This window comes from Lacerta agilis, chromosome 2, assembly GCF_009819535.1.
Source record: "Lacerta agilis isolate rLacAgi1 chromosome 2, rLacAgi1.pri, whole genome shotgun sequence".
NCBI lineage: Eukaryota > Metazoa > Chordata > Lepidosauria > Squamata > Lacertidae > Lacerta > Lacerta agilis.
The window spans coordinates 102291955-102315128 of NC_046313.1; the positions used below are offsets into that span (position 1 = coordinate 102291955).

The 23174-nt window shown below is 47.2% G+C and overlaps 1 protein-coding gene across 1 annotated transcript in view; it reads right to left on the reverse strand.

Annotated features, from left to right (window-relative positions):
• The window catches only part of PLXNB1 (plexin B1), a 131657-nt gene that overhangs the window by 35232 nt on the left and 73251 nt on the right, over nucleotides 1–23174 (reverse strand). The window contains exons 6-17 of the mRNA XM_033141439.1: nucleotides 21055–21183; nucleotides 17484–17584; nucleotides 13759–13891; nucleotides 12795–12951; nucleotides 11797–11905; nucleotides 11600–11708; nucleotides 8769–9629; nucleotides 8048–8173; nucleotides 6271–6393; nucleotides 4878–4971; nucleotides 3902–4068; nucleotides 1579–1730 (exon numbers count right to left, since the gene is read on the reverse strand). Coding sequence (XP_032997330.1) covers nucleotides 1579–1730; nucleotides 3902–4068; nucleotides 4878–4971; nucleotides 6271–6393; nucleotides 8048–8173; nucleotides 8769–9629; nucleotides 11600–11708; nucleotides 11797–11905; nucleotides 12795–12951; nucleotides 13759–13891; nucleotides 17484–17584; nucleotides 21055–21183 — 2261 coding nt within the window. The remainder of the gene's footprint in view (nucleotides 1–1578; nucleotides 1731–3901; nucleotides 4069–4877; nucleotides 4972–6270; nucleotides 6394–8047; nucleotides 8174–8768; nucleotides 9630–11599; nucleotides 11709–11796; nucleotides 11906–12794; nucleotides 12952–13758; nucleotides 13892–17483; nucleotides 17585–21054; nucleotides 21184–23174) is intronic.

Consider the following 23174-nt stretch of genomic DNA (forward strand, 5'->3'; position numbering starts at 1 on the left):
CATCTACTCCTCACGTTATTGGAAATCTCAGTGAACTTACCTTCGCTGATATCTTCAGGTATCTAAAGGAAATCTAAAGACTGTGTTTAACACCTGTAAGACTGTTTTCAGACTTGTTGGGTTAAAAGTCCTTGTGGCTTTTGTATAAGACTTTATATATACTCTTCAGAATTTTTATGATCAATATATGATAAAGAATATATGATTGACTTGGGGATTATTGTGCGCCGCTAACGTTGTTGCATATATTATACTAGATTACTACATGTATCAGCAACACAGGTACATTTCTGTAGCAACCCTATAAACCAGGCATGTCCAAAGTCCGTTTGGGGGAGGGGGCCTGATTCGGCACCCCGGCAGTTTATTTATTGGGGTAAAATCGTAAAATGCTCAACAACTTAAACACTAAAAAAGGCGAACAACTTTGGGAGGAAATCCAAAAAAAAAAAGCTGAACAACTTTGGTCGGCCCCCACGCATGTTCACTTCATCAAATCTGGCCCTCTTTGAAAAAAGTTTGGGCACCCCTGCTAAACCTCCCTCCCTCTTTGTCCCTTTAGTAGCAAACAGCATCAACTAACTATCAAGGCTTCTCTGCTAAGATTTTTTTGCAGATTTCTTTCTCCGAAATGCAACTTCAGGAACAGGAGATTAGGAGGCAGGCAAATCAACGGGGAGTGAATCGCAGGATAACCGCGTGTCAATCTTGCCCGATTAACACGGCGCAAGGCAGCGCTACTATTACTCTTATTATTAATCATCATCATCATCATCATCACAATAATTGAATTTTTTAGTCGTTTTATCTTGCCCAAGGCAACCCGAAGCAACTTACAACAACCCAACCAAGAGTGCTGAGAGTAATTTGGTAGTTCTGCCCCCTTAATGGCCAGAAGGCATTAGAAGGCTGCACAAAAGCTTGTCCAAAGGTGGGGTTTGGGGTTTCTTGATGGTATATATCTTACACTTCTTTGAACATGTCAGTTCCTGTTTCCTTTCCACCCAACACCTGTCCTGCAGTCTTTTAGCCTGCCCCTGTCTACCTGCCTTTCCTATCTGGGACTGATCCTCGAAAGAAGAAGAAGAAGAAGAAGAAGAAGAAGAAGAAGAAGAAGAAGAAGAGTTTGGATTTGATATCCCGCTTTATCACTACCCGAAGGAGTCTCCAAGTGGCTAACATTCTCCTTTCCCCTCCTCCCCCACAACAAACACTCTGTGAGGTGAGTGGGGCTGAGAGACTTCAAAGAAGTGTGACTAGCCCAAGGTCACCCAGCAGCTGCATGTGGAGGAAGGGGGAAGCGAATCCGGTTCCCCAGATTACGAGTCTACCACTCTTAACCACTACACCACACTGGAAAGAAGCCGCTTGTGCCAAAGCTACCATTCGATGCAAACGCAGTGGAATTAGAAGGGTCTGGCTGAAAGAGAGAGAATTTTCTTTCCAAAAGCACTGCTATCTTCTTCTTTTTTAAAAGAGGGGGGAGGGAGAATGGAAATTTCCACCTGTTGCTGCCTAGGTCATGATGGAGAGCCGAGTATCAGCTCCCTCCTGTGAGCTCCTGGGAAAGGCACTTACCTGCTAGAGATCTCATACACCAGAGCATCAACCTCGCAGGGGATTCCGGCCACGGTGACTCTCCCAGCAATGTCTTGGTGCTTCTGACCAAGGTTTGATCCGGTGATGGTGATTCTGGTACCCCCTTCAACCAGTCCAGTTAAGGGATAAACCTGAGAAGGACAGAAGTGAAAAGCACCCATGTCAAATTAAAAGCCAGGGAGAATGCAGATGGTTTGGGTGCCAGGTTTTAAAAAAGTAAACCAATTAACCTCCATAGGGAAGGGAATCTTAAAACTAGGGAGCTGCCCCGTGTTCCCACTAACTAAACCTCTTTTGGTAGTGGAAGTGCATAACAAGACCTTGGGAAATGATACCAGCCTACAGGAAGGCTCACGTGTTAACATTTCTATCCCCAGCTTTTCAGGACTCGAGCGTTAATGCTTAAAATTCTCCACTTCTCTGCCCTAGATTGCTCTTCTCATCTCTTGCTATCGGCATGAGCTTATCTCCAACACAGGCGCCTCTCTGCCTTTCATCTTCCTCTCCCACGCTCTCCATGTTTTGTCTCTGTGCTGCTCTCCGGAGCCTCCACCTCCACTCTGCCCTCTATTCATTAAGCCTCTGCCGAAGTTCATCTTCCAAGACCTACTTCCTCTGCAAAGATTGCCCTTCTTTTAAAATTTAAATGGTATTGATTCCTCTCTTCAAGGTTACTTCTGCTATAATCCCTTGCAAACACACAAGGGAGCTGGGGAAACCATTCCCCGATTGCAGGGTCTCAGAGATGCATCTCAAGATAAATCCACATGAGCAGGTCTCTTATCCTGCCCCACATTCATTCTGCAGCCCCCCCCCAAAAAAAATTTAAAAAAAATACTTATGTGGCTGCTCTTCATAAATTATATTTTGCACATGTGCTTTGTACACTGGACTCAGCTTGCTGAACCCAAGAGTTAGCACCCCCCTTCATAAAACAGTGCATTGGGCTGAGCTGAAAAGAAGGTGAACTTTTGTGAATGTTTTCCACAGCTTCCTAAAGCAGCAATTCTTTTGGTGACCAATGAGGCAAGACTGGAAAGTGCTTGCTAATTCAGCCAACATTGCCCCCATTCTAACCTGGCATCCTTTGACTCTTGTGACATAATCAGGTAGCCAAATCTGACTTTTCTATTGTGATGAAATTCCATTCAGCATGTGATCCCTGATTGGCTGGGGTCACCCCTCTGAAAGGAAGCATCACCATCACGCACAATTAGCTTTGTTAGCCCTAAGTGAGAGCGATGCCCCCCAATCTGATTCCGTATGTAGTGCCGTTGTGATGTCGTCTCATTCACTACATGATCCCCAATTGGTTGGAATCACAAAAGTCACAATTCCCAGGAAACTATAAAGCAGGTCAGCAATAACTCGCAAGGTGTCAATGAGGTTTGTTCAAAGAAACAAAACACCTGAGGCCTAGTGAGCCCAGCAGCTCTTCCCAGTACGTCATGCCCCAATGAGGTAGTTGCGAGGATGGAAGGTTCTTGCCTTCCCACAGATCTCTTAAGTCGCCTCCTCCCCCAGGTCCCTCCCAAGCAATCTGAGACTCTGGTGCCTTCTCAGTCTCTGCTCCACCCTCTTCATACCTCTGTGGGTTCTGGAAGATCAGGGGTATGGAGAGCAGGAGGGGGACAGTCCCTGGCTTCTTCATCAGCCTGACTCATCTCTGCCCTCCTCCTCCCCAGCCTCCGCTTCTGCCTCTGATCCTGAACTGCTCTCTACCACAGCCTCTTCCTGCTCACTAAACCCTGTCGCCCCTTCAGCTTCTGACACCTCCTCCTCCCAGTCTGCTCCCTCTTCTCCCCCTGGCCACTCATCATCGTCGCACCACCATTCCCCGGACTCTGAGCCTTCCTCTCTTGGGGTTTCCCCAGCTGATGGCTCCCACCCCTCCTCTGCATCCAGCCAGTCCCTAACACCTAGGTGGGACAGAGTTTGGCTGAAACGAGGCATCCGCCTAATGATCCTAAATGCCAGGCTGCACAAAACGGGCGGGGATTCATGCCATTCTCCCTCTGCGGAGAGGGCAGCTGCTTTCCTGCATATCAAATTTGCCATGTAGAAAGTAGCTGCTCCCACTGGCGTAGGAAGGGCAGGGCGTAGGGGGCGGGGCGCCCCAGGCAGCACGATCCCAGTAGGGTTCCATCTGGGCTGCCCCCCCACCCCGCCCCCGTGAAGTTCCGCCACCCCCACTTCAATCGCAACCTTGGCTACCCTCGCCGGGCCATTTCGGAGCATCCTGGTTCCCTGCCGGTTTTCTCCGCCGGATGCCTGGCTCCCGCCCCACCGCGCTGTTACTCACGGCATGAATCAGGGGAGCCGGGCATGTGTCCGCCACCTCTTCTTTGCAGGAGTCGTGGAACAGGCAGCTGGGCTGCTCCCCACTGCACCACACACAGCTGTACTTGGCATCGGCGGTCTGGCAGCGGCTGCAGTCCAAGTGCCCCACAGAACAATTGTACAGGGTCACTGCGGAGAACGAGAGAGAGAGAGAGGCACGGGTGAGCCCCCGCTAGCACAGCCCTCTGGATGCGGAAATTAGGCAATGCAGACGAAGGGGCATAAAAGAGGCCCGGGTTTGGGGGTATCACATTCCTTCCCTCCCTCTTTACTCGCCCCAGAAGGTAGGACCCAAACCAATGGATTCAAATTACAAGAGATTCTGGGTAAACACCAGGAAGACTCTTCTGGCGGGGAAAGCTGTTTGACAGTGGAACGGACTCCCTCGGGAGGTGGTGGGCTCTCCTTCCTTGGTGGTTTTTAAGCAGAGGATGGGTGGCCATCTGCCAGGGATGCTTTTGCTGCAATTCCTGCATTGTAAGGCAGGGGAAACATGTCCCAGTTTCACCTTGTCCTGGCTGCCACTCCCGCTGCTGTACCTATCACTGCCGGCACAGCTTCTCCACGCTCCTTGCCACCTCCGCCCCTGGTGGAGAAGCGGAATTGTGCCAATTTTGGGCAGGATCACATAAGATACTGGCACTGCTTCTACATGGGGCTGCCACTGGGGTGTGTGTGTGTGCTTTCTGTCGCCTTAGACGGCTGCCCGTTTGCCTAACGGCAGAGCACTAAGCAACTGGATCTGCAACTAGAGTGCAACTTCCATCGGTCGCAGCCACGGCTGCTGTGCTAGGTGGAGATGATTGCAGCTGCAGCTCGAAACATCTGGAGGGCACCAGGTTGGGGAAGACTGACCTAAAGCTGCAGTGATTCCCTGTCTCCCCCTTTTACCAGCCCCAGAACCCCCACGATTCTCCCCGTGCCCCCTTTTCCTGTACCGTGGAGATCATCGACGCTGTCCACACGCAGGCGCCTCTTCCGCTGCACGAAAATCACGGCACTGAACTCGAGCTGCGGGGCTGAGTAGCTGTACTGAAAGAGAGACCAAAGGCAAATAAGTAAATAAATCGGTATTACATAGAGTTGGGGGAGTCACCGTAGCCCAACTCCATGCAACTGACTTCATCTTAGTAAAATAAGGGAAGGGGGGAATAGTTCAGCTGCGCAAATCTTAAGTTTGCCTTCAGAAGGTTTTAATAAGAGAATGTTATTTTTCTTGGACCTCCAGACGCCGCGGCATTTGCAGGCAGAGGGAGACCTCGTACAGTTACGGAGAGCCTCCTCCTTGCAAGAGGTCTGGTGGTCCCCCTTCCTGCTTTTGGGTGGGTTTAATAAAACCTTCATTTCAACAGGCCTTCAGAGGAAGACTTACTGGGTGGGCTTTTAAAAAATTGCTTTCCTGCTGGTTTTAACTTTAACTTTCTTACCTCTTATTCAATTATTCATTTTGCAACCCAATTTTCTCCTCTATTTCTCTGCCGCTTTTACAACTGGTTTGCTTAAGAAAGCATGTAGTCGGTGGTGTGTTAGCCAGGGTATTTGGGTGTCCCCTAGTTTGTCCTGTATTTATTGTGTCGATGTGGGCTTGTTACTTTTTGTAGAAGTCCGCTAGGCAATATAGGCCTTTGGCTTGCCTGGTTTTTATCTGGAAGTTTTGTGCTGCGTGGTGGAATAGTGGGTGGTGAGCCAAGGGGATTAGTGGGGATGGGGTTGGGGAAAGTTTGCCTACTTCTTCTTTCCATACTTTAAACCTGGTCTGTGTGAACCTGTTAAGTGTTGTGGGGATTTTCCTTAGTTTGTTTTGGAGGAATGGCTATGCTGTGGTGGGGGTATTTTTGATTATGTCTCTCTCTAGGTGTACAGGTTCAGGTAGGTAGCCATGTTGGTCTGACGCAGTAGAAATATATTTTTTAAAAATAAAAATAAAAATTGTCCAGTAGCACCTTATAGACCAACTAAGTTCGTTCTTGGTATGAGCTTTCGTGTGCATGGTATCTGAAGAAGTGTGCATGCACACGAAAGCTCATACCAAGAACAAACTTAGTTGGTCTCTAAGGTGCTACTGGACAGTTTTAAAATATATTTCTAGGTGTACACATTGCTTCGTCTCGTTTTCTAGAATGTATGGGATTATGTAGTATAGTTCTATTGTAGTATAGTTCTATGTTGGGGATTCCCCTTCCTCCTTCTGAGAAGGGCAGGCACAGGTATTTGGGGTTTATTCTTGGGGTTTTTTTGTGCGCAAGGTGATAACTACTCCCCTTTATAAAGATTATGAGGTCAGCACTCGCGGAAACTCGAGCACAGGCTCCTCTTCCGTGAAGGCCTTACCTGGTGCAGCTGGCATGTGATGTAGCAAAGGGATGGATTGTTTTCGTCCTGTTCAATATACGCCTCCACGCTCAAGGTCTTCCCTTCCAGGACCAACACACATTCATATTCCCATAGATTATCCTTTTAAAAGACGGAAGAAGCACAAGGGCTGAATCCTACAAACTTTCACTGCGGTGCTAAGCTCCATACAACACTGTGGATGTCCCCTGTTCACTTTCACCATCTATGGCTAATTCCCCATGTTAGTTACAGGTAGTTAGCCATGTTGGTCTGCCATAGACAAAACAAAAAAATAAATTTAAAAAATTCCTTCCAGTAGCACCTTTTTTGTTGTTGTTCAGTCGTTCAGTCGTGTCCGAGTCTTCGTGACCCCATGGAAGTAGCACCTTAGAGACCAACTAAGTTTGTCCTTGGTATGAGTTTTCGTGTGCATGGTATCTGAAGAAGTGTGTGCATGCACACGAAAGCTCATACCAAGAACAAACTTAGGTGGTCTCTAAGGTGCTACTGGAAGGAATTTTTTTATTTTTCATTTTGTTTCCCCATGTTAGTGTCCCTATTGACAGAGGACGAGGTGGCTGGACAGTGTTCTCGAAGCTACCAACATGAGTCTGACCAAACTGCGGGAGGCAGTGGAAGACAGGAGTGCCTGGCGTGCTCTGGTCCATGGGGTCACAAAGTGTCGGACACGACTAAACAACAATAGTGTCCCTATTCCCGGTCCTGTAGTAGAGCAAGCAGCTTCTGGGAGAGAGTCATTTGCAGATCACGAACTCCTCAGCCCGCTTCTAGCATATTTTATAATGGGATGGGCTGTTCCTGCTCATCCACACAGGTGCTCAGGGCACAGGTGAGCTCCCTTTATTACTGCTGAAGATAATTTGTTGGGGGAGGGGTCTGCATGCCAGGAGTGGGTGAGGCCAAAGCCAAAAGCAGGTGGGGCCATGTCTCTCTAGATGACGGAATGTATCAAATATCCCTACAGGCAGCTCACAGTTGCATTTAACAAGAGAGATTTGCTGCCATTGCGTCTCTACCTTGGACCCAAGGGTTAAAAATCAGTGCCAGCATTGGATCAGCTCTTAAGGACAGATCAGTGGCAGAGAACATACCCCCGGGTATAGGGTGGGGTGTGTGTGTACAAATAATAATAATAATAATAATAATAATAATAATAATAATAGATATTTTGCACACAGAAGGTCCTGAGTTCAATTCCTGGCATCTCCAGGTAAGCCTGGGAGTGTCCGCTGCCAGAAACCATAGAGAGCTGCTGCCAGTCAGTGTTGGCAATACTGAGCTAGTTGGGCCAACAGTTAGACTCATAGGTGTCAACTTTTCCCTTTTTTTAAAGGGAAATTCCCTTATTACGAATAGGATTCCTCGCAAGAAAAGGGAAAAGTTGACAGCTATGGTCAGACTTGGTGAAACACAGCTTCCTATTCTTATCCCGGATGTTGCCCGGATGTTCTGATATGGTTGTTTCCTATTATTAATATTCCTATTAATAATATAGCATTATTATTATACCTGTGGGTAGAGGGTGGTATAATAATAATAATAATAATAATAATAATAATAATAATTGGATTTATATGCCACCCTTCATCAAAAGATCTCAGGGCAGTTCATAAGATAAAAACACAATAAAAAAGCACAAATAGTTAACGAAACAGCAATCCTTCCCTTTGAAAGCTTTTGCTAAGCATCTTCATAAAGCAGAGTTTTGCACCGCCTCCCGCCCAGAGTGCCTGAGCTGAATCTCTAGGCTTACCTGGTAGAGGTGGAAGTTGCTCCCTATCAGCGTGATCTTCCTCTGCACATTGACGGGCATCAGCGAGGACCCCTGAATGCCCCGCACACAGGGACAGGCTTCCGGTCCCTGGCTCAGCTCCTCGTTCTGAAAGCACGCAAGCAAGGCAGAAAGTAGAAAGGAAGAGATTTGCCCACACAGCTTTCTTGCCGCTACTCCAAAAAAAACCTCCGGCCCGAAAAAGAAAGGCAGCGGATCAGAAATGTTACGGCATCGTTGGAAAATTGAAGGGGCTTAGATGAGATGACCCTCTGGGTCTCTTCCAACTCTACAGTTCCATGATTCTATGAATCGGGAGACCGACTCTTTAAAACATGCTGCAAAGGCCGTGGATTAGGGAACCATTAAAATATGTTTCCATGGCAGATTGGAACTGTGTATTGCAGTTGTGTCTGTCGGGCCTTAAATAATCCTTCACCAACATAGGGTCCTCCAAGGGCTTTGGACTACAACTCCCATCAGCCAACAGGGGAGGCAACCTGCGGCCCTAAGGCCTAATTTCATGCACCTTTGGTTTTGCCTCCAAACATGCCTGCCCACCATTGTGCATGGGGCCCATGGCAGATGACACCCCCCCCCCAGGGGAACACACCCCTCAACAACAACAAAAAGTTGCTCCCTGCCTTGCAAAGTTCCAGTTCTCAAGTTTCTAGTCCTCGTGCCTGAGGTTCTCGAGACTCACCAAGTCGAGAAACCCAGGCGCGTCGTACTGGTAGTCCAGGCCCGGGTTGAGGATTCTGGGGGTATCAGAGACGTCGCTCTCCGAGGAGTCCCCGTCGCCCGAGAGGAGGATGGAGGCAGAGAAGGAGGACGTGTCGTTTTCGGGCGGCAGAGAATCCATCCATTCCGCACTGTCCTCAAGCTCAGAGCTGTCCCCCGGAGGCCAGTCGGGAAAGCCCGTAGCAGGGGGCGCCTCAGAAGTCGCGAGCTCCGTCTCCACATCTTCTGGACTCAAATCAGCCGAAGAGTTGGGGGCGCTTCCTGTCTGGTTGGGGGCAAGCGAAGTTGGGACAGGAGAGGTGTGGGCCTCAGGGGCAGGCGATGGAACTGTTGAGTTTTTGGCATCCGGGGAAGGCGTCTGGGCCTCCACATGAGGCCACAGGGTGCTGTCAGCCACAGTGGCAGGAGGGGACGTGGACCAGTCTTCAGGGCCAAGGACCGGCTCAGAGGTAGAGTGCGTCATGGGGCCTTCGGTCTCCGGCTGGGCACTGGAGACTGCCTCGGAGGTAGGGCTGGCGGTAGCAGGCACTTCGGTCGGAGGCAGCGTCAGAGCGTCCGTCCCCAGCGAAGTGAGGTCGTCCGTGGTCGGGGCTGGTGCATGCGTGGGGCTGGGGGTTTCCGGCGGCAGAGGGGTCGTGGCAGGAGTTGCTGGCGGGGTGGTGAGGGGGACGGCAGGTATGGTGGTGGGACTGGGAGCGGTGGTGGCCGCAGGAGTGGCCGGGAGAACGGCGGGTTCGGTGGCCGTGGTCGGAGGAGACGAGGGGGACACTGCGGCATCTGGGGTGGCTGCAGAAGGCCATGGGGTAAAGGCTGGTATTTGAGCCTGGAGGGGCAGAAAGGGGGAGAGAAGAGGCAGTCAGTCAGGGCCAGAGGAAGACAACAATAGGAGGAAACCGTTTTTGGACTCTTGTGGGCGAGAAGAGAACAAAGTGGCTCCTCGCCAAGCAGACATCCCTTCCAACTTTTCCTCAACAGGCCTCACAAGTTTCCTGTCTGAGTGAAGGCATCTTATGGTAAGTCAGACCATAGTCCTACCTACACTGGCTGGCAGAGGCTCCCCAAAGTGTCAGGCTGGGTTCTCTATAATTGCTGGAAATTGAACCTAGGGCCTGTACACGAAAACACATGCTCCACCACTGCACTACAGCCCAGTCCTTCCCCCACTGCATATCTGTCTATTTGTTATCCCTATGCTGCAAAGCTCCTCTGGTTTCTCCATCACGCAAGAGCTTCCAGAAGGACAGTCTCCTGTAGCTCAGTCAGTAGAGCATGAGACTCTTAACCTCAGGGTCGTGGGTTCGAGTCCCATGTTGGGGGAAAAGATTCCTGCGTTGCAGGGGGCTTCAACCAGATGATCCTCGTGGTCCCTTCCAACTCTACCGTTCTAAGAGGCTCACTGCAGATTTAGCAAATAAATCATGGCTTAAGCTTCTGTGGGTCAGAACACATCTGATTAAATTCAGAGCAGGTCTGCTACCAATAGCTAATACAGCAGGCTGAATTTTCACAAAGTGCTGCTTCCCCTGCTGCAGACACTCACCTTTTCCTCCCAAAGCCCAATCTCTGGCAGATTGCCCTGCTTTCGGAGGAATTCAAAACAGGAGCTGAGGCAAAGGATATGTAGTTGGCACAAGGAACTTGTGGCTCCTCAAGTGTAGCTGAACTCCCATCAGCCCTAGCCATCTTCACTAATGGTTAGGGATTATTATTATTATTATTATTATTATTAGCCACCCATCTGACTGGGTTGCCCCATCCACTCTGGCGGCTTCCAGCAAAATACAAAAAAACACTGTAAAACATTAGAAGCTTTCCTATATTCGCAGGCTATGAAGGACTTGCTCACAAATTTATTGACAGCTGCACGAGTTATTATAGCTAGGAAGTGGAAGGGGCAAGGTGAATATAAAATAGAAGAATGATATAGAGCGGTGTGGGATACAGCTATTAAGGATAAATGAACATGTGCCATTAAGGTGAGACGGGGGAATATGCCGGAGAAATGATTTTGAGGAGCTATGGAAGGTGTTTGCAGAATTTGTACTGTTAAAACGGAAAGGGGTCAAACCATCGCAAGAGGTGCTGAAATTTTGGGAGGTTGGATAGTTACAACGGAATTGTCTCGGGGGTGGAGGTGCACATTTTTATTTTTGTTTATTTATCATTATTACTTTGTCAAAATAAAAAATAAATAATAATAATAAGAAGCTTCCCTATACAGGGCAGGTTTCCCACCCCCTTTTCTACAGGGAATAAATTGTTCACTTGAGCAAAGGGGACTTGGGTTACTCATTTTCATGGTCCTGGGGTAGCTACCTTCATCCTAGATGAGCACCTTCTGTTGGTGCCACCCACATACTTTATAGAGCAGATGTGAGGAACCTCTGGATGCTGCTGAACTACAACTCCCATCAGCCCCAGCCAGCATGGTCAATGTCCAGGGACAATGGAAGTCGTAGTTCAGCAACATCTAGAGCACCACAGGTTTGCCCAGCATGTTCTCTAGAGCAGTGTTCCCCAACCTTGGGCCTCCAGCTGTTTTTGGACTACAGCTCCCATCATCCCTAGCCAGCAAGGCCAGTGGTCAGGGATGATGGGAGTTGTAGGCCAAAAACAGCTGGAGGCCCAAGGTTGGGGAACACTGCTCCAGAGCATGGAAAGTTCTAGAGGCCCACTCTCTTGGTGCCCTGAATACTAGGGCTTCAAAATGGCCGCCCTCTGGCTACTGGGACGTCATCTGACAGGAACTAGCAGCAGACCAATCAGCAGACGATAGCTACGAAAGACACACACCCTCTCATTGTAGATAACGGTTCCTTTTTCACAGGCATCTTTATGTGTACAGAGGTGCTGGTGGACGCACCAATTGCATCCCCAGTGGCTGCTCACGCATCCCTGGCACCTGAAAAAGGACGACACAAGAACAAGGTTGAGTAGGCCCCATCAAATCTGATGCCTGCTGCGATAATGTGGAAACGGGCGGGACTCACGGTGCCGATTTCCTCAGAAGAGCCACCGCCCTGCAGTCGTAGAAGGAGAAAGGCGTTGAGGTAATGAAGACGTCGTTGAAGCGCACCATCAGCTGAATGGTTACGTGGTCTGGAAATGGAAATAAAAAAGACATCCCTCAAACACAGTTCGGCAGCAAAACAGCGTCCTATTCAGACGATGAGAAAAGAGAGAGAAATGTGTACCTACTCTAATGGAACATAGTCCAAGATTCTAGCTGATAACTATTTCTGTTTTCGTTTTAAGCAAGAAAGCCGCATTCTGCAAACCCAACACTTGGAAGAATAAATTTTGCAGTTTTCTTCAGATCTGTTTTGTTTGTTTTTTACGTGAGAAAAAAACCTGCACGTCTTACTAAAATAAAGACGCGTGATTGATGAGATTGCAGAAACAAATGTCTCTCAGCATCTTCTGACGCAGGGGGTGTTTATTCATGACTCAGGCTAGGGGCAGGCACTCCAGTCGCAAAATAGTGCATTGGCAGAGGAGGAGGGGGGGGTCAAGGCTCATGAGATTTTTTGGCAGGGATCACATGGGATCTTGGCAGGGGATCAGCGACTGGGGTCAACGGAGAGGGAGAGACGGCTGGGAAGAGAAAAGCAGTCTCTCTCCCGGTGTGGATGAAGGGAAAAGAAAGTGGGGAAAGACTAACGAAGCAACAAGTGGCCAGATGGGAAAAGACATTTTAAAAAGCAACAAACTGATAAGAGCACCAATGTTCGGATCGCTTCACAAATGACTCCCCCCTATAAAAATGCCATGTTTAATCAAATGTTTTAATCTGTTGTGTCAATGTTTTAATCTGTTTTAGAATGTCCGCTATGCCTTTGCTTTAAATGTGCATCTGAGGAATATAAATTCAATAAACGGCAGGCAGCTTCAGACCCTGAGAAATGGCGCACTTGCCCTTCGTGAAACACCCACACCATGCACACACTGTGGCTTATCTATTTATCTATCTATCTATCCTGGCACTCACCCGTCCCTGCTTTCAAAACTGGCGCATGGCTGGGATCTGGTGAAAGACACATGATGCCTGACCCCATTGGCACTGCCGGGCTCTCATACTCTTCAAAGAAACACGTGTAGGACTCTCCATCCCGCAGGGCCGGCAAATCCGAAAGAGTGAGGAATACCTGCCAATCAAGAGAACGGACAGATCAATACCTTGCCGTTCTAAGGAAGATTCTCCTCTAATTAGCATTATCTCACCTTCTGAAACTGGAGGAGAATTGCGGGGGGGGGGGGGTGCATGATGGAAAGAACAAGGGCATGAAAAAGTAGGTGACACATTAAGTACCGATTCTCCAGAACTTGCAACATCTTTCTACTAACTCTTTTTATCTGCAGATTTTTTTTAAAAAAAATCATCCTCAAAATATGCAAACTTAAAAGTATCACGCCGTTAAGGAGAACGCAAACATCAAAGGCTTTGTTTCCAAGGCGTGTTTTCTAGAACTGTGAGGACGGTATACAGTGGTACCTCCGGTTGTGGATGGGATCCGTTCCAGAGGTCCGGTCGGATCCCGAGGTTTCAGCAACCTGAGTAAGGCTTCTGCGCATGCGACGAGACCCGGTAAAATACTTCCGGGTTTGCCGCGCGCGCATCCCGAAGTTTATGTAACCAGAGGGTTACGTAAACGGGGGTTCGAATGTGCTTTGTTTAATACAAAATAAAAGGAATGCAATGTTCTCCCAGGTGCCAGATTCTGCACTTGCTTGGGAAACCTCATAAATGCACAAGATGAACCCGCTCCTTGTACACAAGATGCTATGGTCCATCAGCCACATAGGCTCCCAGATTCCCAGAGAACCGGTACTTAATTGCACATGTGGAGGCAGTGAAAAGCACAAACAACTTCCCAAATACCCCCGCCCTTCACAAATGACTTCACAGCAGGGCTGGGGCGGAGAGGGACATTTTACTCATCGTCACAGCTCACGTTTTTCTGTTCTTCTCTGCTGATGTTGGCCGGACTCAGGGACTGGACGGAGAGACATTGCTGGGTGGACTCAAAACCCCACAGCCACTGCTCACTCACTTTAAACCTGGAGCACTCAGAACGACGGCTGCACCTGCAGAGATACAGGAAAACAGAACGGAGACCTTAGATTGCCCTAAAAGGGAGAGGAACTTTTTTCCTCTCCAGTAGAAGAGTTTAGATTTGATATCCCGCTTTATCACTACCCGAAGGAGTCTCCAAGCGGCTAACGTTCTCCTTTCCCTTCCTCCCCCACAACAAACACTCTGTGGGGTGAGTGGGGCTGAGAGACTTCAGAGAAGTGTGACTAGCCCAAGGTCACCCAGCAGCTACATGTGGAGGAGCGGAGACGCGAACCCGGTTCACCAGATTACGAGTCTACCGCTCTTAACCACTACACCACACTGGCTCTGAAGTGCTCGTCCATAAGCAAACAGAGAAGATTATCTGGCACAAAAGTGGATGCGTCCAGAATGTCAGGCCAGGTTCTCCCTGCCCAGAAAGCACACAGCTGTGGTGAATTTGCTGAGGATGATCCAAATGACGTCCACGTAATGCTAAGCCATGGTTTGCTTGGCCTAGGCGTAGCTTGGTTGAACGTCTGAGCCCAGTCTAGCAGACTAGCTGTGGTTTGGTTCCATTTTTTTTGGGGGGGGGATAATATTACTTAAATATTAGATAAGTATACACTTGTATCCTGCTTCTTGAACGCCTTGGTACTCGTACGTTTTGGCTCCTGAACGCCGAAAGTAAGTGTTCCGGTTTTCGAACTTTTTTTGGAAGCCGAACATCCGACACGGCTTCCGCTTGAGTGCAGGAAGCTCCTGCGGCCAATCGGAAGCCATGATTTGGTTTTCAAACATTTCAGAAGTTGAACAGCCTTCTGGAATGGATTACGTTCAAGAACCAAGGTACGACTGTACAGTATATGGAAATGTAATTGTTACCTTTTATAATTATATAACAGACCTTTTCATTTTCATTTCATTTCAATTTAATTATTTATTGTATTTTAATCTTTTGTTGGAAGCCGCCCAGAGTGGCTGGGGAAATAAATAAAGAAATAAAAAAAATTATTATTATTATTATTATTATTATTATTATTATTATTATTATTTATTGAATTAAACTGTTCTTTAAAAACAAAACAAAAAAGCTGTAGCTTGGCTCCTGATAACAAATAATGGTGTGATGCCATGGTTTGTGGCTGGCTTCCTTTAACTGGGGTTCTGTCAATGCCCTGTTATTTCATGGCACACAGAGTCATTCCACAAGCACTGCTGGCAAAATGGATGGTGGCCTCAACTGTGGCACACTGTGCGCGCACGCTGTGAGAAACAACAATTTTAAAACCCTGCAACTGCCACCACTCCCACTAAGCTCTTCTGCCCCAAAACAAGTCACACAGAACAGTTATCTCCCACCCCAATTGGCCGGTAGCACCCCAATCTCCTCCGAGTACAGCCTGCATGGGGTATCTGTGGCTCGCCAGATGTTGTTGGACTCCAACTCCCACCAGCCCCAGCAAGCATGTCCAGTGGCCAGGGCTGATGGTAACTGTAGGCCAACAACATCTTGAGGGCCACAGGATCCCCATCCCTGTCCTAAGGTGTTTGCACACTGACCACTCCCAACACAATTCATTTGTTGTTCCTTCGCCATAAACCGCACACCTAATTCCAGTGACTGCTCTGTGGGGGTGATTGCACCCTTTGCGTGGGCATTCTTGCCATTTTCTGTCCAAGTTAGCGGGCAAAATGCAGCCCTGTGTCTCGGAAAGGTATAATCCACCTAGCACGTGTTTAAAAATAATAATAATAATAAATAAATCTCGTTCAATCCCAAGTGTCAATCTCTGCTCCTCCAGCGCCCTCTCTGCCCCCTGGCCAGTTGGCCCAGCCTCAGTCACCAGCTGGCAGAAATCCGAGCCGATCAGGATCAGCCTGCACTCCCTAGGGCGGCTGCTTCTGCTGTGATCCTCCTCCGGGGGACAGGAAACAATTCCCTTCCTTCCCTGCAGAAGAAGTAATTGTGCTCCCCGCCTCCTTTTTAACCCCTGTGGCAAGCCAAAACAATTCCTCTCTCCTTCGCCCAAAACGTAAAAAAACAGGGTTTCGGAGGCAAGTTTAGCCAGTTTGAAGCAAACAAGGAAACTTTTAACTCCCCAAACGAGCTTGTCTCTCCCTGGAATTTGTGCAAGTTGCAGTCTTCTTTCAGTGACCGTGAGCAACTCTTGATGGAGTGATCCGTTTCGAATTAAGAACGTAAGAGAGCCCAGTTGGGTCAAGCCAAAGGCTCATCTGGTTCTATCAGATGAACCCGGCTGGGTCAGGCCAGTGACCCATCTAGTCCAGCATCCTGTTCTCACGGGGACCAAATAGATGCCTGTGTGAAACCCATCAGCAGGGCCTGAGTATAGCACGGTGTTTCAATGAGGCCGAGGCTAGAGCAGAATAGGAATCACATGTGCTGTCCTGCCTTGGGACAGCCATTTGCTATTGTTACATTAAAAAATGGACAGCCATTTGCTATTGTTACATTTAAAAAAAATACTGTTGGCTTGTATTGTACTATATTGTATGTTGAAGACTCTTAATAAAATAGATTTTCTAACAAAATTATTGCAATTGTGCTATTGCACAACATGAAAGAGCTGTTAATATACATATGTACATACGTGTGTGTGTGTGTGTGTGTGTGTGTACACACACATTAACATCTTGGTTCTGGAACGCCTTTGACTCGAATGTATTGGCTCCCGACCACCACAAACCCGGAAGTGAGTGTTTTTTGGAAGCCAAACTTCCAAAGTGGCTTCCGATTGAGTGCAAGAAGCTCCTGCAGCCAATCGGAAGCCGTGCCTTGGTTTTCGAACGTTTTTATAAGTCGAACCGACTTCTGGAACGGATTCCGTTCACACACACACACACACCAGTACTAGGACAATTTAAAGGCAAAGCAGTAGGAAGAGTAGAGAACACATGCTTTGCAGGGGAAAACAGGCTTTTGGGAACAGATTGCTTTTAATGAAAGGGCTGGTGCCATGCTGTTTTTATTGCGATTACAGTGGTACCTTGGTTTAAGAACAGTTTAGTTTAGCAACAACTTGGATTAAGAACACTGCAAGCCCGGAAGTAGGTGTTTTGGTTTGTGAACTTTGCCTTGGAATAAGAACACGTTTTGCTTCCTGTTGAGTGTGTTCCATTTGTAAATTGAGTCCCCCCCACTGCTGTGGGAAAGCACAGCTTGGTTTAAGATCGCTTTGGTTTAAGAAGGGACTTCCGGAACGGATTAAGTTCGTAAACCAAGGTACCACTGCACTTGCAAGGTTTTCATCGATTTTATCATCGAATCGTAGAGTTGGAAGGGTCCACAAGGCTCATCTAGCCCAACCCCCTGCAATGCAGAGATCTTAACCCGATGTGTGGCTTGAACCCACAACCCTGGGATTAAATACATCTATAGCTTTAATTCTATCCATGTTTGTTTTTAAATGACCCCCTCCTATGTTTTCAGCAGTTCTTATTTTTATCTGTAAGCTGCCCTGAGTCCTGTTAAAGAAAATGGTAATAATAATAATAATAATAATAATAATAATAATAATAATAGCTAAATCAGCTATTGCCCTCCCCTCTTGCTGCCACAGGAAGCATCTTACCTGCAAGCATTTTAAAACCGGGTCTTACCTTCCTTGGAGGACGCACCAGCCACAATAGGGGTCCCTCAGAGCCAAGCAGGACTCGCAGTCGGGATACTGGGAACACTCAAATATGGGAACCTTGGTCACCTGAAAAGGCAGAGCCACAGAGCGGCCTGTCAACTGGCGCCCGCAGATTGGGAAGTCTGCCCATGGAAGCCTCTTTGTTGCAGCTGTGTAAATCTCTGGGGCTGTCCATCCTCCCCACTGTTGGTATTCCCATAGCAGAGAAGACAACAGTTTGGGATGGGGTCAGCGAGGCTTCCCAAACGATCCCAGATTGGTGGGTGGAGGGGGTAAGTACGTGAGCTCTTAAGCTGGCATACAGATTTCCCTATTTTTTTTAAAAAAGGGAAAGCTACCCACCTCCCACCTTCCCTGTGTAAATACAAAAAGGTTTTAGATTTGGCAGCTCATACACAACCACTAAAACCCCCCACCGCCAGCACCACTGCCTTGTTAAGAATCACGACACCTTTTTTAGCCGCTCAGTGTTTCCATCTCATTGTTTTCCCAGATAAAACTGAGATACAAGAAAGTACATCAAGAACTAAGGAAGAGAGCCACACTCCTTGAAGTAAAGAAAATCAGAACATTACTCCAGCGCTAACAGCATTTAAATAGAAGCAGCCTTCCGTAAATCTTCATGTGTTCCAGGGGAGCAGTTTTTTATTTTATTTTTTCACGACCCAAACGTTGCAGCTCTGCTTGTCGCCATCTTACATTAAAACCATTGTCCGGTACAATATATTAGAAAGGTTCCTGTGCGCCACATTTCAGAACGACAGAAAAGCTAAAACGTTACAGGGCCGTATTGCGTCTTGGTACTTAATTGTTCCGAAACTTAACCAATAAAGCCCAACACTAGAAGAACTTAACTGGTGGTCGTTCCCATGATCTTACGCCGTATGCTGAATTTGCCATTATTATGATACCCCATTATTTTTCTTTATCCCATTAAAGAAACAAAACCCACACCGTTCTTAGCGATGTTGGAACATTTCTTTTTGTTTCCCTTTCAGTTTGCGAAACATTCCCCCCCCCCCCCCGGCTGAGGTAAGCCAAGTAGCCAACGCTTCTATTTCTGGAACTGAACGTTTTAAAAATAACTCCGGAGCAGCATTTCAGGTTTCATCGGTAATAAATAACCTGAAATTTCATTTGCTGCATTTCTGGTTTTAATTATATGGAACAAGGCTGCCTTGCCTCTGATGGCAAAATTACCAAAGGAGTTAACATGAGACAAGCCCGGAAGGGATGATTATGCTGCCTCTGGGGTTGGAGATGGAGGGGAGCGGGCAGCTCTGGCTTGGAACAGCCAAGGGAGCTTCTCAAGGTTTGAAATTCCCAATCGACTTGGACAGGGCACGGTCACGTGAGTGGGAACCTGGTGGAAAGCGCATAAAGAATAGACAGTGATAAATGACAACCGGCTGGGGGAGATGCATAAGATAGCCTGGGTTGCAGAGCAGCCAGCCCAGCCTCTTTGTCTTAACGGACACTTCCCATCTGCTGGGTTTTTCTTTTCCCCTCTGCGCTGCCTGCTTTCTGTCAGGAAGCCCTTCTTATTCGTCCAAACCACTTTTTACGATTGGAAAGATGTGGTTGAGTCAAACGCACACGAAGGGAAGGAACTGAGGTGCTTTGATTTGGTGGCACTCACCTGCACGCGCAAATGCACAACACGGTGCCCTCTAGGTGTTGCCGTACTACAACTCCCATCACCACCACGCTGGCTGGGGCTGATGGGAGTCATAGTCCAGCAACATCCGGAGGGCCACATGTCGGCTATCCCTGCGCTACAGGAATAGGAATAGGAATAATTTATTATTGGCCAAGTACACTTTCCAACATACTTGGGATTTGTTTCGGCTACATTGCAATGTAAACATACAGACACTGTTCCTCTCACAATACAAAGAAGCAAAGAAACCCCACCCATATTTTACCTCCCCTTCAGCTATACAACTACGAATTTAACAATTTAATGGCACAAGGGAAAAAAAACTATTCTTGTGCCTGGCCGATTTTGTATATGAAGTCCTGTAGCGACGTCCAGATGGAAGTAAATCAAGCAGATGATGACCGGGATGTAAAGGATCTGCTACAATTCTCTCTGCTCTCTTCCTAACTCGGGTAGCATAAATTGTCTCTATTGAAGGCAAGCTAACACCAATTACCTTGCCTTTGTTTTGGTGGCGCTCACCTGCACGCAAATGCACAACACAGTGCCCTCTAGGTGCCACGTTTGGAATGTCAGCGCTTACGCCAGCCTCCTCCACCTACACCCCACTCTGTGAGCCACCCTGAGATTGTATGATGAAGGAAGGACGGATTGTAGAAATCCAATTGATTTATAAATAATAAAAAAATAATAAATAAAAATACACCCATCTTACGGGCCTGATCCGGCTTGAGTATTGTTACTGACCTTGCACCCTCGGGATACAATAGGGCAGGGCTCAAACAAGGTAAAATAAATTGAATGAAAGCACGCTTAGGAACCGGGTCCCCTTCTCAAGCCTCATAACCATTTTACAACTGTTAATGAATGAATGAAGGCCTTCCTCTTCCATTACTCAACGGCCTTCAGATGTTCATGATCCCTCTGGGATATTAGCATGACTGCCGGAGCTTTTGTTATCTATAAATAGATATGGATTTTCATCCTCCTCTGCGCTGCGAGTTCAAAGGAGGTCACAACATTCTAAGAGTGTCACAAAGCTCTCCCCAGTTATTCTCTGCGGGACACAGGGAGAGAAATCCATCAAACGTGCTTGAAAACCTAACAAAAACCACTGCGGTATCGTGAGGATCTCAGCAATTCCAAGTTGTTCTACATGACCGTATTATTTTGTCAGGATACTTTTTTTGAGCATCAGATTTTTAACTCAGCCTCTCAAGGAATCTGTTTGGAGATTGATTGATTGATTGACTGACTGATTGATTTTGTTTGTTTGTTTGTATTACCAGGTTTCCAGGTGAAATAATACATTTATTTTTAAATTTATCCTAGTGTTTTGAAATGTTTTAATTTGTAATGCCAATAAAGGTATTATTGTATTGTATTGTATTGTATTGTATTGTATTGTATTGTATTGTATACAACAAATAATACAATTGTTGGAGGAATAATACATTTGTTGGAGGAATAGATGGCGTACAGCTGATGAAAACCCCAAAGTTGAAATTGTTAATTTGGGGTTCTCATCAGCTGTGCGCCATAATCATCACAATTATAACAAATAAAGGCTTGACATATCTCGCTTTGCATGTCATGAGTCTATCTCATATATTAGTTTCACCTTTTAAGTTGAATTACTGAAAGAAACGAACCTTTCCACTATATTCTAATTTTTTGAGTTTCACCTGTATGCATGCATTTATTTATTTTTACTACATCACAAAAATTAGAGGGTTTTAAAATTGAAGGATATGTGTCCACCTGTTGGTTCAGGAAGAGAAAAGCACCAAACAAAATCCCCACCCCACCCCCAGGTGTTCTGTTCCTTGTCCACAATGGCTGACAGCAGCAATACACAGCAGGGACTTGCTCTCACCATAGACTGAGTCATGACATACAGGTGCCTCTTGGGCAGGTCGAAGAGGAGGTCTCCACTCACGGCACTGTTTGGCTGGATCACCAGAGAAGCGTACAGGTTGGCGTCTCCCATTGGTCCCAGGTACACCTGCAAGGTGGCCAATGAAAACACGGAAAGATATAAAATTCCAGGGGAGGGAGAGCAGGACGCCATTGTTGCCAGCCTAAGACTCTTTCAGTAATAAATCTATTATTCCTCACAGTCAGTGAGCAGAAACCCTCATTTAATGTGTCCAGAATAAACCAGGGAAACTGGGCGCCTTTGCTATCTCTTAAGGCCTTAAGACCAGTAGTAATGTACGGAAGTGAGAGCTGGACCATCAAGAAGGCTGATCACCGAAGAATTGGTGCTTTTGAATTATGATGCTGGAGGAGACTCTTGAGAGTCCCATGGGCTGCAAGAAGATCAAACCTATCCATTCTGAAGGAAATCAGCCCTGAGTGCTCACTAGAAGGACAGATCCTGAAGTTGAGGCTCCAGTACTTTGGCCACCTCATGAGAAGAGAAGATTCCCTGGAAAATACCCTGATGTTGGGAAAGATGGAGGGCACAAGGAGAAGGGGACGACAGAGGATGAGATGGTTGGACAGTGTTCTCGAAGCTACTAACATGAGTTTGGCCAAACTGCGGGAGGCAGTGAAGGATAGGCGTGCCTGGCGTGCTCTGGTCCATGGGGTCACGAAGAGTCGGACACGACTGAACGACTGAACAACAACAACAAGGCCTTTCTGCATTGCAAGTCAAACCAAGGACCAAATGCCATTTTTACTTCTAGGCAAATACCACGCACAAGCTCCCAAAACACAGTATTTTCTCCGTGAAGTATTGGGATGAGGGAGAGAGAAAGTTTGATGTCTCGCACAGGGGGGGAATGACTGCTGTTTGCCTCCTCCTGGTGCTCTAAAAGCATATTCAAGAGGAAGACGGGACTGCGTAGCTTGCAAAGAAAGGGAACGAAAACAGTAGGGCGCTTCTAAAGTATCAGGCCATTGCATTAGAGGAGAGGAGAGAAAGGGGAAGGGGTTGTCTTGCTGGAGTTCACATTAAATCCGGGTTTCCCAAACTTGGGTCTCCTTCTGCCTTTGGGCTACAACTTCAATCACAACTAGTTAGCAGGACCAGTGTAGTCCCAAAACAGCTAGATACCCAAAAGGGAAGCCCTGCATTAAATGAATAAGGCTGGGTGAGTGTTCCACAATGGAGATGGGCAACCTTCTCCAAAATATGATAGAAATGCAAATTGAAAAACCTAGGGAAGTTGCTGGTTGGTAGGGAAGTAAGAGGGGACAGTGTCCCTCAGGTTATCTCGTTCAGTCACACGCTGGAAGGAACATTGCCTGGAAAGTTAGCAGCTCCTGGTTGTGGCGACTGCCACAAAACCCAGACAAGGAGCCGGAACCCAGGACCACCACCCAGCAAAAGTACAAAAGGCGGCAATTGCTTCTGGCGGGACCTGGGGCACAGCTGCCACCTGCGCTGACTTTGGAAGAAGGCCACTAGGTGGCACTGAGGCCCAACAGTTGACAGGGAAAAGTTGTGAGCAACCAAGATTGCCTTTTTCGCAGGGCAGCTCCCCAATGCCCATTGGGTTGATAGGTCAGGCTAAGTGGTAGAGACTGGTAGAGTGTTGGTTTAAGTCGAGAAGGGCAAACCAACCCCAGACAGCATGGCCAGGAGTGACGGTGATGGTTTGCTTTATTTCTTAGTTGCTTTTCTTACAACTCAAAGCAGCTTAAATAAAAAAATATGGAAAACAACAATAAACACCTAAAGGCTAAACAAAAAGGCAGGGCTACATGTCCCACTCCACAAAAAAGAAGACACCAAAGCCTTCAAATTAAGGACCGAAATCTGTAATATGGACCTCTTAAATTGAAGATGCAAAGAAAAAATTAACCTTCCAGATCAAAGAATGCTATTTTTTTTAAACAACAGCAACAAAATCTTTCAGTGAGATACCGGTAAGATAATCATGGAACCACAGAATTGTAGAGCTGGAAGGGACACCAAGGGCCATCTAGTCCAACCCCCTGTTCTGAGCTTAGTCTTGCTAAAAATGCTGCTGCTGCAGTAATTCG